Source organism: Eriocheir sinensis, chromosome 46 (genome assembly GCF_024679095.1).
Source record: "Eriocheir sinensis breed Jianghai 21 chromosome 46, ASM2467909v1, whole genome shotgun sequence".
Taxonomy (NCBI): domain Eukaryota; kingdom Metazoa; phylum Arthropoda; class Malacostraca; order Decapoda; family Varunidae; genus Eriocheir; species Eriocheir sinensis.
Genome location: NC_066554.1, coordinates 8,086,220 through 8,100,230, shown reverse-complemented (window position 1 = coordinate 8,100,230; position 14,011 = coordinate 8,086,220). Strand labels below are relative to the sequence as shown.

At 45.8% G+C, this 14,011-nt stretch overlaps 1 protein-coding gene across 1 annotated transcript in view; it reads right to left on the bottom strand.

Moving 5' to 3' along the window:
• The window catches only part of LOC126980928 (uncharacterized), a gene marked incomplete at its 5' end in the record, with an annotated part of 96,837 nt that overhangs the window by 47,102 nt on the left and 35,724 nt on the right, over positions 1-14,011 (bottom strand). Inside the window, one exon of the mRNA XM_050831384.1 lies at positions 3,997-4,132. Within this exon, the coding sequence (XP_050687341.1) occupies positions 3,997-4,132 (136 nt within the window). The remainder of the gene's footprint in view (positions 1-3,996; positions 4,133-14,011) is intronic.

Genomic DNA, 14,011 nt, shown 5'->3' with positions numbered 1-14,011 from the left:
CATCAGCTGCACATCATTGGCTAACTCATAAACCAACCACGCCCCACCCTCAAATCAGGCTGCATGTGATTGGTGGGTGCTGAGAAAGGTTTAATCTTTTTGGTGGTTCCTGGGCCGCTAGTGTGGGCGGGGCGTATTTGCCAGGTTAATTTGAACGGAGTATTTATAGTGTTTCTGGGAGGCTTTAAGCGGAACGAGGAGGAGAGGAGGCGAGAAGGGGAGCAGGGAAGGCATGGAGGGTGGAATGAAGGAGTGAAGAAAGGAGAGGAAGGAGTTTAAAAGAAGTGGACAGGGGATAAGAGAAGTTAAGAAGAGGAGACAGGCAGACGCAAGGGAAGGCAGGAGGGGAAGAGAGAGCAGAGACTGGGAGTGGCAAGGAAAGGTTAAGGGAATAGGAAAAGGGCAAGGTAGAGGAAAGGAAAGACGGGCAGATATTAGGGTGAGGGAACGGCTAAGGAGAGAGCAGGGAATAGAGGTGGTAGGGAAGGGTCAAAAGAAGAGGAAGAGGGCAGGTTAGTGTAAAAGGAGAGAGCAGGGTAAGAGAGGGACTACGGAAAGCTGACTAGGGATAGAGAAGAGGAAGAAGAGGACAGGAGATGAAAATGAAAAGGATATGAGAAGAGAGGGTCGAAGAAAAGCTGATAGAGAAAAGGAAGAAGAGGACAGGAGATGAAAAGGAAAAGGATATGAGAAGAGAGAGTAGAAGAGGAATTTAGAGGGATAGAAAGGGCAGAGGGGAAAGCAGGAGAGTAGGAGAGGACTTTAGAGGGATAGAAAGGGGAAAGGGGAAAGCAGATAGCAGGAGAGGGCAAGGAAGGGGCAATGAAGAGTTCGTAGAAAGCAGAGAGGGGAAGAAAGGGGCGAAGTGGGACGAGCAGGAGGCAGGGGAAAAGAGTACAGGACATAAAGAAGCATTGGAAGGTGTTGTTGTAAGCCTGACCTAGCCCACTCCAGCCTGACCTAGTCCCTTTTAAGCCTGATCTAGTCTCCCTAAAGCCCGATTAAGCCCGTCCTAAGCCTCCGTCCCACCACATGTCACAGCGAGCCTCGACTTAATTGGCAGGGGACTGAAGGGCTTGGGTTGAGGCGAAATGATTTACTACGAGGGGCTGGACTGAGAGGCAAAGTGTGGCAGAGTGCGACTTAACCCGGTAGCTGCAGGGGTCATGTTTCTAAGATTAGGTTAGGTTAGGTTAGGTTAGGTTAGGTTAGGTTAGGTTAGGTTAGGTTAGGTTAGGTTAGGTTAGGTTAGGTTAAAGGTTAGGTTAGGTTAGGTTAGGTTAGGTTAGGTTAGGTTAGGTTAAAGGCCCCTCTAAGCAAATTAATGAGAAAAAATCATCACTCAAGCAAACCATTTCATTATATATATCAACGCAAATGTGATTAATTTATGCATCGTCTATTTTGGGGGGTTTATATCATGGGAAAAATTTGGCCCGCCGCTGCTACACGGTAAAGCCACAAATTTGGCCCGTCGCTGCTACAGGCAAGGCAACATTAAGGACCTCAATACTCTACAATGTTGTTTTTACAGCAGAGGAAACAACTGAAGGGTAAAAACAAGAAATAAAAAGCAAAAGAAAGCCTCCTAAGCTCTGTTCCCGCAAAAGAAAACAGACACAGGAGGTGGAAAGACGCATAATAGGTAAGGAGACAAGGTGATGGGAAATGATGAGAAAGAAGAGGGAGACAACGGAACAGAGAAAGCAGGAAAAGAAAGTCTGGAATAAACTAGAACTAGGAACTGAACTACAGGGAACCAAAGAACACAGACACAGGTAGTTGGAAAGACCCATGTTAGGTAAGGAGGCAAGGTGATGGGAAACGATGAGAAAAGAAGGAGAGGGAGACAGCGAAACAGAGACAACAGGAAAAGAAAGGCTGGAATAAGCTAGAACTAGGAACTGAACTACAGGGAACCAAAAAACACAGACACAGGTAGGTGGATAGACCCATGTTAGGTAAGGAGGCAAGGTGATGGGAAACGATGAGAAAAGGAGAGGGAGACAACGGAACAGAGACAACAGGAAAAGAAAGGCTGGAAAAAGCTAGAACTAGGAACTGAACTACAGGGAACCAAAGAACACAGACACAGGTAGGTAAGGAGGCAAGGTGATAGGAAATGATGGGAAAAGAAGGAGAGGGAGACAAAGGAACAGAGACAGCAGAAAAAAAAACTGGAATAAGCTAGAACTAATAACTGAACTACATGGAACCAAAGAACTGGGATCAGCTGAAACTACATAAAGATTGAACTGCGTTGAAACAAGGACTCGGAATATGTTGGAATGAGAGATTGGATTACATCGGATCACGGGGCTGGAATGGCTTAAGAAAAAAAAAAAAAATGGCATAAAGCGAAAGGCCAGGAAAGCACTTGGAAAAAAATATATTAGATGAAACAAGGACCTGGAAGGCATGGGAACTAGAGACTGGAACAACTGATACACAACGAGGTGGAATAATAGACTGGAATACATTAAACAAAGGAAATAGAGCATTACTACTACTACTACTACCACTACTATTACTACTACTACTACTACTACTACTACTACTACTACTACTACTACTACTACTACTACTACTACTACTTCTACTACTACTACTACTACTACTACTACTACTTCTGCTTCTACTTCCACTACTACTACTACTACTACTACTACTTATAGATATCGACAACTCCATATATTCTTGTTGAGTAAGTCCTTAACACCAACCAAAAGTCTATAAAAAAAAAGCAAAATTGTGCTGAAACAAAGAACAGAAATAACGCGAAACAAAAAACGGGAATAAGCAGGAATAAGGGCTTGGAATTACACACGCCGCGGGGTTGAAGGAGGCCGCGAAGGAGGGGCCGAAGGATGGGACTGGAGGAGGCTGCAACATAGGGGACGAGAATGGCCTATACACTAGCGAGGGGAGCATGAACGGACTCTCTCTCTCTCTCTCTCTCTCTCTCTCTCTCTCTCTCTCTCTTGTTTTTACCCCTTTGTTTAATTTTTAGTGAATGACAGTAATACAGGAGGGTCAACAGAGGGAGGGGGAGATAGTGAGGTAGAGAAATGGCACGTACACACGAACATACAGACAGGGAGATACCGATGATGAAAAGAGACAGAGAAGGCAAGTAAAACGGGCAGGAGACAAAACAGATAGACAAAACAGACACAAACAGAGACAGAGATAACGATGATGAGAAAATGAGACAAAGAAGGCAAAGAAAACAATCAGGAAAGTGAAAAATAACGACAGACAAACGAGACGGACATAGATAGACGGATACCAGTGATGAAGAGAGAAGACAAACAGAAGGTAGGCAAAAAAAAAAAAAAGAAAAACAGGCAAACAGGGAGAATTATGAAGACAGACCAGTGACGAAAAAGAGGTACAGGCTACAGAAGAAAAAACAAAACAAACAAAAGACGAAAAACAAAAACAGCAACAACACCAAGCAAAAACAAACAGTAAAGAAAAAAAAACAAGAGAGCCCGCTAGCACAGACAGAGACAGACATCACAAGCAAAAACAAACAAAACAAAACATCACAAACAAAAACAAACAAAAGACAAAAAAATCAAAAAGCCAACAAACAAAAACAGACAGTAAAGGAAGGAGCTCAAGGGTAAAAAAAAAGAAAAAAAGAAAAAAAAAAAGCCCACTAGCTCAGACAAAGAGAGACAGGCAGACATCTCTTCTCCTCTATCCCCAACCCCCCGCCCCCCCACAGCAGCACACCCCAAACCCCATCCCTCCATACACACCAACTCCCCTTCCTCCCCTTCCCCTCCCCTCTCCCCCGCACCCCCCACATCAACATATCTCAAACCCCATCCCTCCATACACACAAACTCCCCTTCCCACCTTCCCCTCCCCTCCCGTCTCCCCTCCCATCAACATACCCCAAAGCCAATTCCTCTATACACACCAACTCCCCTTCCTCCCCCTTCCCCTCCTCTCCCCTCTCCCCCTTCCTCCCTTTCCCATACTTACTGACAACCATCATCCGGGCGTGCTTGTCCGACGTGAGGAATTCCGGGCCCTCGCCGATTACCTCACACTTGTACATTCCCGAGGCACTCAGCTGTACGTTGTTCAGCTTCACCCGCCGACCCTCCGACAGCTCCTTCTGCGGCACACGAAGAAGGAAGGACGTTAGCAACACAGGGAAAACAGGGAAAACATCACAGAGACAAGGAACATTTTAGTAACACGGGGAAAATACCACAACATAGAGACGGTAATATGGTAGTAATGGAGGGGAGATAATGATGATGATGAGGAGGAGGAGGAGAATGAGTTGTTAGTGGTTGGCGGTGATGGTGGAGATGGTGAAGGAGAGAAGGAGGAAGAAGAGAAAGAGGAAGAGGAGGAGGCTAGCAACATGATTGACTCTGACTGCCCTCATCAATTAATGTATCGGTAAAGAATAAAGCAGGTCAGCACTAAAATATATCACTGTTATGGTAAGTCTTTCACGCAGCAACACGACAGGAAACGCCAAGCAGTAACGTGATGGCCCTAACAGACACCGGAAAATAACAACACTATCCTGAAGGTAAATAACACTTGTGGGGAATATAACAAGACCTCCGAGTCCAACGTTGCCAGATTGTCGTACTCAGCCGATTATATTTCCGACTTCCTACGCCAAACTGTCTTCTGGGCTCCAATAACGAAATTGATTTAGAGTTATCGTTAAAAAAGTTAAATGCTGATGCTTCTTGGTAATAGTTAGGCGTCAGAAGCCGGTAAATGCTATACTCTGAGTACGACAATCTAGCAATGGTGCCTCAGACTCAGCAGCCCAACTTACCCCACAGAGTTAAATACATATATATCTCTGTGACTCACCCCTAAAGAAACCGCCGCTCAGTAAATTCGCGCCCCGATCACAGACGATAGTAACACACACAAAAATAAGCCAGTAAAACATCAGAAACCAGCTCAGTAAGTTCTCCAGTCGATCACAGTTACAAATCACTAACACATCACAGAACAGCTTTGTGGAAAGTTCTTGGGTTGATCACAGGTGAAAGTAACACAAAAATAAGTCAGTCACATACGAAAAAACAGAAGCTCGATAAGTTCCTGACCCAATCATAGACGAAAGTAGCTAAAAAATAAGTCAGTCACACACAAATAAACATAAGCTCGATAAGTTCCTGACCCAATCACAGACGAAAATTAAAAAAAAAAAAAAGTCAGTGCAAGCCCAAGAAAGAGCAGTTCGGTGAGGTCTCTAATCAGTCACAGACGCCAGTAACTAAAGAAAAAGTCATTAACACCAAAAAATATCAATAAGGTTTTGAAGTGATCACAGACGTCAGCAACACACCAAGGAACAGCAGCTAGGTAAGTTCAAGAGTCAGCCAAAGACAAAAAGCAAAAAAATGTCAGGAACGGGTAAAAAAAAGTGCTCAAACAAGTCAGAAAGATAAAAATAGAAGCTCGGAAAGTTGTCGAGTTGATCACACGCGTCAGTAACTTAAAGCAGGTTACTGACACACCAAAGAAGAGTAGTTCAGTAAGTTCTTAAAATTCGATTCCAACCTTCAGTAACACGAATATAACTCACTAACACACCAAGAAACAGAAACTCGGTAATTTCTCGAGTCGATAACAATAACAACTCAGCAATACGCCAGATGAATAGCAGTTCGGTAAGTTCTTAAAATTCGATTCCAGACTTCAGCAACACGAAAACAACTCACTGACACATCAAAATACAAAAACTCGGTAATTTCACGAGTCGACAACAATAACAACTTAGTAATACACCAGAGGAATTGCAGTTCGATAAGTTCTCCACTCGATTACAGGCCCCAGTAACTCCAATCAACAAGTCACTAGCACACCACTAAACAGCAGTTCGGTAAGTGTTTGAATTGACCACAGGAGCAAGTCAGCAACACACCAAAGAGGAACAGCTCGAAAAGTCCTTAAAATTCGATCATAAACTTAACTAACTCGAAAAAAAGGTCACTAACACACTAAGTAAGAGCATTGTGGTGAGTCTTGAGGTGATACACAGGTCAGCATGGCACCAGACGTTCACCCTCAGCAACACGTCAAATAAATCAACCAGCAACACAAAGAATAATTAACCAAAGCAACAGTGCGGAGACTCTTCAAAGTAATACAGGTGCACGAAGCTGAACATATGCAACACCGCAACACTTTTCAATCAGCAACACATAAGAACACCCGCCCAGTCAGTAGCAACACAGCATGAAGGAATCTATGCAACACTTGAAGGGCATGAGAGAGTGTGTGTGTGTGTGTGTGTGTGTGTGTGTGTGTGTGTTTGTGTGTGTTTTAAGGCAAATTAAGGGCAAACTACAAGATTTCTGTGTTTAATCGTCATCTTTGTCACTTTTAGCTTTCTTGCTTCCTTCTTCTTCATCTTAATTATTCTTGCCTTTGATAATTATTAGTGGTCTTGATTCTTTTGATTTTCTCTCTTTAGATGTTCATTTGCTTTCGTTTCCTTCTTTCTCTTTTTCTTTGTAGTGTTCTTCTTTTTAGCTATTTACTGAGTTTTTGTTCTTCTCATTTCTTTTTTAATTTATAACTTCTTCCCGTTTTCTCTTTCTTTCTTTCGTTTTCTATCGTCTTTCTTCCATCCTATTTTTTCTTTCTTTCTTCCTCTCTTTTATTCCTTCTCTTTCTTTCTTTTCTCTTTTCTTTTTTCCTTTCTTTCTTTCTTCTTCCTGCCTATCATCTAATTCTTACTTTCTCAACTATCTTTTTCTTTTAATTTCGCCTCTTTTTTTTTTACGTACTAGTTCTTGCTTCTCTTCTCTCTGGTCTAACATATTCCTTCCTCTTATCGCTTGCCTTCTAAAAAAAAAAAAAAAAAAAAAAAAAAAAAAAATTCATCTTCCTTCCCACATCTTCTCTTCCTCACTCTCATCGTCAGCAAGTCACTTTTGTTACGCTAAAGATGAACATGAACACCCACCAGCAAGCCTAGCAGGGTCTATGATCACCCAGATATAAAAAAAGGAAAACAAAATAGACGAAAAGAACAAAAGAAATCAACCCTGTAAGAGAGTAAAATGAGATTGTACGACATCTGTTTCTGTTCTTTTAGTTCTCTCTCTCTCTCTCTCTCTCTCTCTCTAACATACATAAAAAACACAAACACTCACACACATATAAGCAAACAAACAAACAAGCACAGACATATAAACTCCACAGTGAAGAGGTTAGCAAGTTCGCCTCACAAACACGAGATCCCCAGTTCGATTCCAGGTCGGGGTGAAGACGAATGGGCAGCCTCCTTTCACCCATGTCCCTTGTCCACCCAGCAGTGAATGAGTATACCCGGTGCTCGCTCAGACGGGGGTTGTTTCCTTTCTCCCGGGTGCGTGTGGGTGTGAGGGATTGGGGGGGGGGGGTGAGATGAAATGGAAGGGGGAGGAACGTAAGGAAGGGAAGGGAAAGGAAGGGAGCGATGAAGGAAGGGAATGGGGGGTGAGATGAAGTGGAAGGGGGAGGGAGGTAAGGAAGGGAGGGGAAAGGAAGGGGGCGATGGAGGAAGGAAATGGGGGTGGAATGGAATGGAAAGGGAGGGAGGTAAAGGAGGGGAAAGGAAGGGAGCGATGGAGGGAGGAAATGGGGGTGGAATGGAATGGAAAGGGAGGTAAGGAAGAGAGGGGAAAGGAAGGGAGCGATGGAGGGAGGAAATGGGGGAGGAATGGAATGGAAAGGGAGGTAAGGAAGAGAGGGGAAAGGAAGGGAGCGATGGAGGGAGGAAATGGGGGAGGAATGGAATGGAAAGGGAGGGAGGTAAGGGAGGGGAAAGGAAGGGAGGGGAAAGGAAGGGAGGAAGTGTGGGTGGAAATTCTAGCAAGAGAGGAAGGTAAAGTTCAAAATATAAAAATAAAATAAAAACTTCACTAAACGCTACTCCGATACTAAAACAAAATGAAAGTGAGGCCAAAAGAGAGGTCATTTTCGGGTGGAGAGGTGTCTTGATTCTCTCCTCTTGAATGTGTGGGTGGGTGTGCAAGGGTGTGGCTGTGATGTGAGAGTCCAGTCTCCTCCCGAAATTAACCCCCTCTTTCGGCCACCTCTTTGGATGCTTTTTAGGAGCAGCGAGTAGCGGGCTTTTTTTTTTATTATTGTTTCCTTTTTTTGTGCCCTTGAGCTGTCTCCTTTGTTGTAAAAAAAAAGACTTCGTGAATATGTAGAGGAGGGTTCTGGCTGGTCATCCCGAGTCCAGCACGAGATCAGAACATGGTGAGTATTAATAAAGGTCAGTTGAGTGTTGTATGTGATTGGTTAGCTGGCGAGGCTGGACGTAGTGTGACAGTTGCCTCATCATCACACAAAAAATACATCACATCCACACCCACACCCACACACACACACACACACACACACCTAATTATTGAGCAGCCATATTTTCAACGTGGATTTTTTTTTCTATTTTAGCACCATTACTGTGATTACCTCTCTCTCTCGCTCTCGCTCTCGCTCTCGCTCTCTCTCTCTCTCTCTCTCTCTCTCTCTCTCTCTCTCTCTCTCTCTCTCATTTCTAATCAGCGAATGTGTTTGCTTAATTTACACTCTTTTAATGCGTGTTTTTTGTCGTGTGTGTTCGCGCTTTGATGTACACACACACACACACACACACACACACACACACACACACACACACACATACATAGAAAGAAATAGATCGATAGATGTAGATGAACCTCATATGATGATACTAATACAAATACTAATACTAGCAATAATAATAATAACAGTTCATCAGTTTCAGTCAATACCAATTTCATCTGTATCAAGCATAACTGGCGCCACTATAAAAATTGCCTGCGCCATGACGGAAAAAAAAAAGCCTTCGCGCTGAGGCCGTTACACCACTCCTGACCAGCACGAAGAAGTAGGTCGTGGAATACTACGTAGGTTTATAAACAAAACGGCGAAGACTTTGCGTAGCGGACAGGTGTTAACACCCACACCAGCGTTGCCAAGTTATCGTACTCGTCGCATTGCATTTTCGATACCTGTAGCAAAAAAGATCGAAACCCATCAATATTTAACTGTTTTAACGATAACTTTAAATTTCTATCGTTATTTGTGTGGTTATGACAGTCGTGGAGCCTAAAAAAATGATAACTGCAATGTTCAGAGTACGACAGTTTGACAACGCTGACCCACACCCATGAACGTTACTGCGCCGCGGGGTTGGTGCAGGAATGCCGCGCTAAACGGTTCGCTTCGTCACGGCACAAGAGCTACGCGGCGAGGCATCGGAGACATCAATATCCGCGGCGGCCTCTCGGCGTCTCCAGCAAATAACACAGCCACCAGCGCGGCAGTAAAGGCCCCATATGTCAGCCGCACCTCATGTGGCCACGAGCACATAAACAGTAATGGCGCCACACATTACTCGGTGTCAGACAGGACGCAGCACCCCATCCGTCACCTCCTCGCCGCGGTTCCGACGCTCCGCCCTCCCCTTCAGTCACTCCCTCAACACCCCGCCGCCGCCTGGCGCTGCCCGCCCTCGCCGCGCCCTCCTCGCCCACAAGTTTACCTCTTCGACGACTCCTTTACAACTTAATCTATTAAGTTTGGGTATTGTGGTGACTCCTCGGGGCCGGATGAAGAAACTTTCTTTACGACGACCCACTATTGATTGTGGCGCGGCGCCCCTTGCCCCTCCCTTGCAGGCGGGCCGCTGATGCTGTCGCTGATGGGTGTCGCAGCAAATTAACTCCGTGTGTGTAGTGGCGTCCCCGTGATGAGGCCGCGCCGGCAGCATCAGAGTCGATTCATCACAAAAGTGGTGGATTTATGGCCAGGGAATGTTATGAAACTCGCGTTAGGCTGAAAACGCGCCGCGCCAAATGCACGGGGGCTGAACATTACAAACAACGGCCGTGGTGTCGAGGCGAGCTGTGTGAACAGGCGGCTGCGGCGGGAATGGCACACACACACACACACACACACACACACACACACACACACACACATGCAACTCGCCCTTAATCAATGAGTTAGGAACGGAAAACCCATTTGCATTCCCGGCGTCTTGAATCCTTGAGTCCACTGTGCATCGACGACCATAAAAACGACCACCGGGACATAAAACACACTTCTTGCCGCTCCAACTTGTGTGTGCGTGTGTGTGTGTGTGTGTGTGTAGGGGGGGGGGGTTGGGGGGGCTGGCTGGCTGGCTTTCATGAGTTAAATATTCCGCACAACTTTACGATCAAAGGAAAAAACACACGAAGCCTTTTAATCTTTTTTTTTTCCTCTGGTTCTTTTTCTCTTAAGTTAGTTTGGGCTGAAGGAATGTTTTCGGGGGCTGCGCGGAGGACCCATCGAGCCTCACACCTGGCGGCGGGGGTTCGACGTTGCCGCCTGCTCGATGGGGTCTGTCTGCCTTCCTTACTTGCTTTTTATTTTTTATTTTTTTTACAGCAAAGGAGACAGCACAGGGGCACAAAAAAAGGAAACACCAATATAAAAAGCCGGCTACTTGCTTGTTTGCTTGTGTTTGTTTTGTGTGTTTATGCCTGTGTGTGTGTGTGTGTGTGTGTGTGTGTGTGTGTGTGTGTGTGTGTGTCGAACAGCTAATAATAATAACAATGATGATAATGATTAAGTACATTTTTTCAACATTTTATTTACGTCAGTTTGTTATTGCACATCTTTTTGTTTTAATTAATCAGACACGTTAGTTTATTCTTAATGTATTTCTGATTTGTGAAGTTAAGTTTTTATCGATATATAGGGTACGTGTGGGAGGGGGGGAAGTAAGGGTGGAAGAGGGGGGGGAGTGAGGGAGGGGGGACGCTGGTAAACTGAATGGTTTTCTGACTGATTAATCTTCTTTTTGTTTGAGACTTTATTTTTTTACCACAAAGGAGGGGAAAGGGGAAAGGATGGGTGACTGTGTGAGGAAAAGATGGATGTTGAGAGGTTGGATGCGTTGGATGATGGTGTAAGTTGGGTGATGGGGGACAGTTCAAGGGCGTAAAAAAAGGAAAATAATGAAAAATAACCCCGCTACTTCCTGCTCCTGAATAGAGTACAGAGAAGTGGGCAAAAAGAAAGGTCACTAACTAGCACTAACTAACGTAACTAACACCACCATCATCACTACTGTAACACCACTTGTCATAACCATCATCACCACCACTACCACCACCTTTGAACACCACTATCACGATCTCCACCCATCATCACCACCACGTCAGTCATCACCGCCCCACCTATCATCACGACTATCACCTCACTGGCTGTCATCACTATTACTTCAACCATCACCACCATCACAATCATCACCCCCACGTCAGTCATCACCACCCCACCTATCATCATCACTATCACCTCACTAGCTGTCATTACCATTACTTCAATCATCACCACCATCACCACCATCTTTATCACCTCACCACAACCTATCATCACCACTATCACCACCACCACCACCACCTATCATTACCCCCACTTCAATCATCACCCCCTAGCACCACCATCATCACCACGACCATTTCCCATCACCACCACCTATCATCACCCCCACTAGCACCATCATCACCATCACCATCAACACCACCATCAATACCAACATCAATACCACAAGTTCACAACCATCACCACCACAATACGAGTAATTCATCAACCAAACAACAAATAAACTACCACTTCTGTCACCACCACTGTCAACCTCCACCACCCACACCATTACCACTACCACCAATGATCTCTTGTTACCCCTCCTCCTCCTCCTCGTCCTGCAGGTGGCTGGGTGCAGATGGCTAACAGCGGCTTCTCTCCCTCCATCTTCCTCAATCAGTGCATGTTGAGTGTCTTCCTCTTCCTCCTCTTCTTCCACTTCATCCTCTTTAACCTCTTTTCCCTTCTATTCTTCCACTCCTAGATCCACGTTCATCCTTCCCTCCTCCTTCGTGTGTGTTCTCTCGCTCTCTCTTTCTCCTCCACTTCTTCCTTTCTAGTTGTTCCTGTCTTCCTCTTCCACTTCTCTTTAATCTCCTTCCCTTCCTGTTCTTTTCCCTCTCATATTCATCCTCCTCTACTCCCCCGTTCATACTCTTTCTCTCTCATTTACCCTTCATCCCTCATTCTTCCCTTCCTCCTCTTTAAACTCCTTCCCCATCTTCTTCCTTTCTTCTTTCTTCCTCCTTTCCCAAATCAACGTTCTTCCTCTCTTCACTTTTCTCTCCCTCTCTCTTCTCCTGTTCTTCTTCCTACTTCTCCCTTAATCTTCCTCTTCTCTGTTCCTCCTTTCCCAAATCTTCTTCCTTTCTTTCCCTTCCAAGTCTACGATATTCCTCCCCTCACCTTTTCCTACTCTCTCTCTCTCTCTCTCTCTCTCTCTCTCTCTCTCTCTCTCTCTCTCTCTCTCTCTCTCTCTCTCTCTCTCTCTCTCTCTCTCTCTCTCTCTCTCTCTCTCTCTCTCTCTCTCTCTCTTGACCTCATTCTCCCTTTCTCGTTTCCTCCTTAACCATTCGCTCTCCTATTCTTCCCCTCCCCCCTCCGTTAAATATATCAGCTTCAATCTTCCTCTTCTCTTCATTTTCAGCTGCACTCTCTTCTCCTCCCTACTCGTACTCTCCCTCCTCTCCTCCTTCCTTCCTCTCTCATCTCCTCCTTCGCTATTCACTCTCCTATTCTACCCTTTGCTCCCTAAATCCATCAACATCCCTATTCTTCTTCTTTTTCTCTCTCCCTCTCTCCCCTCACCTTCCCCTCTTCCTTCCTCTCTCCCCTCCCTCTCTCCTCCTCTCCAATCCTCTTCCACTCAATTCCACGGGTAACCTTGACCCTACTTCAGTCTCCCTTCACATTCCCTCCAATTCAGTGCCATTCACCCCCCCCCCCTCCCCCCCACACTCCCCTTCTCACCCTTGTCCTCCTTCCTCCATTCCCTCCCTCCACTTCACCTCTGTTCCTCTTCCTCTTTCCCCTTCCTTCTCTTCTCTTTATTGCCTTCCATATTCATCCGCTTCATTCTACTCTTTTTTTTTTTTTCACTGGTCGCTATGTCCCAAGTCCACTATCCACTCTAGTTCTCCCTTCACGCAACTATTCTTTTTCCCTTCCACTTCTATCTAACCCTTTGCTAACACTCTCTCCCTCCCCTCCTCGTCTAAGCCTTTCAGAACGATCCCTCTCCTCTCTCTCTCTCTCTCTCTCTCTCTCTCTCTCTCTCTCTCTCTCTCTCTCTCTCTCTCTCTCTCTCTCTCTCTCTCTCTCTCTCTCTCTCTCTCTCTCTCTCTCTCTCTCTCTCTCTCTCTCTCTCTCTCTCTCTCTCTCTCTCTCTCTCTCTCTCTCTCTCTCTCTCTCTCTCTCTCTCCCTTCCTCTCCCCTCTACTCCCCTCTTGGCTAACCTGTAACCTTCTCTCTCTCTCTCCTCTCCCTTTCTCTTACCTCTACTGTAACCTCCTGCCTCTCTCTCTCCCCCTTCCTCTCCCCTCTACTCCCCTCTTGGCTAACCTGTAACCTTCTCTCTCTCTCTCCTCCTCCTCTCCCTTCCTCTCTCCTCTACCGCCCTCCTTGGCCATCCAGTTACCTCCTGTCTCTCCCTCCTCCGCCTCCACCTTCCCGTAAAGTCGTGGTTTTGAGTTTATGGCCGCGAGGAAGAGAAGGACTCCGACCCCTGACTCCTGGCTAACTTGGACGGCTGCCGCGCCTCACTCAATCGCGGGGTTGAATGGCGGGCCTTTTACGGGTATTGTGTGGGGGCTCGGGGCTGGGGTTGGGGGGGGGGGTATAAGTGTGTGTGTGTGTGGGGGGGGGGGGGGCAAGGAGGGATGTGTATGTGGGTGTTGTGTTGTGTTGTGTTGTGTTGTGTTGTGTTGTGTTGTGTTGTGTTGTGGTGTGGTGTGGTGTGGTGTGGTGTGTTGTGTTGTGGTGTGGTGTGGTGTGGTGTGGTGTGTTGTGTTGTGTTGTGTTGTGTTGTGGTGTGGTGTGGTGTGTTGTGTTGTGGTGTGTTGTGTTGTGTTGTGTGTGTGTG